At 55.7% G+C, this 751-nt stretch overlaps 1 protein-coding gene across 1 annotated transcript in view; it reads right to left on the bottom strand.

The window, feature by feature from the left end:
* Positions 1–751, bottom strand: part of ARHGEF18 (Rho/Rac guanine nucleotide exchange factor (GEF) 18) — a 150794-nt gene that overhangs the window by 11524 nt on the left and 138519 nt on the right. Inside the window, exon 19 of the mRNA XM_011982062.1 lies at positions 529–708. Within this exon, the coding sequence (XP_011837452.1) occupies positions 529–708 (180 nt within the window). The remainder of the gene's footprint in view (positions 1–528; positions 709–751) is intronic.

Raw genomic sequence — 751 nt, forward strand, 5'->3', positions numbered from 1 at the left:
ATAGGCTGGGTGCAGTGGCTCATGCCTGTAATCCCAGCTACTTGGGAGGCTGAGGCAGGAGAATCGCTTGAACCTGGGAGGCGGAGGCTGCAGTGAGCCGAGATTGCACCACTGCACTTCAGCCTGGGGGACAGAGCGAGACTGTCTCAAAAAAAAAAAAAAAAAAAAAAAAGAGAGAGAGAGGGGAAGCCAGCTGGTCCCGGGCCCTGAGGGGTGCTCGGCTCAAGGAGGAAGGACAAGATACCACGCCCTGCTCCAACAACTCTGGCCCTAGAATGCAAACAGCCTGCCATGTCAGGTGCAGTGGCCCACGAATGCAGAAAGACCCAGGTTACAGCTGCCTTTCCAGGCCCGTTAGCCTCAACATCCAACAGGCTGAGTCATCAGAAGGAGCTGGCATAGCATCATGGGTCCCAAAGTGGGATGAGCGAATTCAAGGTCACAGCCAATGGCCAACCATCAAAGCCAAGGGTGGACCAGTCAGCGGAAGGAATACAGGGAGTGGGGACATCCTCCAGGCCCTCCTCACCTCTCCACAGCCCTTCGGATGTGGGCCATCCAGGCGTTCCTGTCCTCTTTGGAGCTCGTGTAGATTTCATACATCTCTGGCCCTTGCAAGGAAGCGCTGATCAGAAACATCGCTTTCTCCTCGTTGGCCACTTCCCTCACGATGAGCTTTTGTAACGAGATGACGGGTGGCTTTGAGTCCTGCATGGGTAAAGGGCATTGGGGAGGTCACCCTTTGCCCCAC

This window comes from Mandrillus leucophaeus, unplaced genomic scaffold, assembly GCF_000951045.1.
Source record: "Mandrillus leucophaeus isolate KB7577 unplaced genomic scaffold, Mleu.le_1.0 Scaffold234, whole genome shotgun sequence".
NCBI lineage: Eukaryota > Metazoa > Chordata > Mammalia > Primates > Cercopithecidae > Mandrillus > Mandrillus leucophaeus.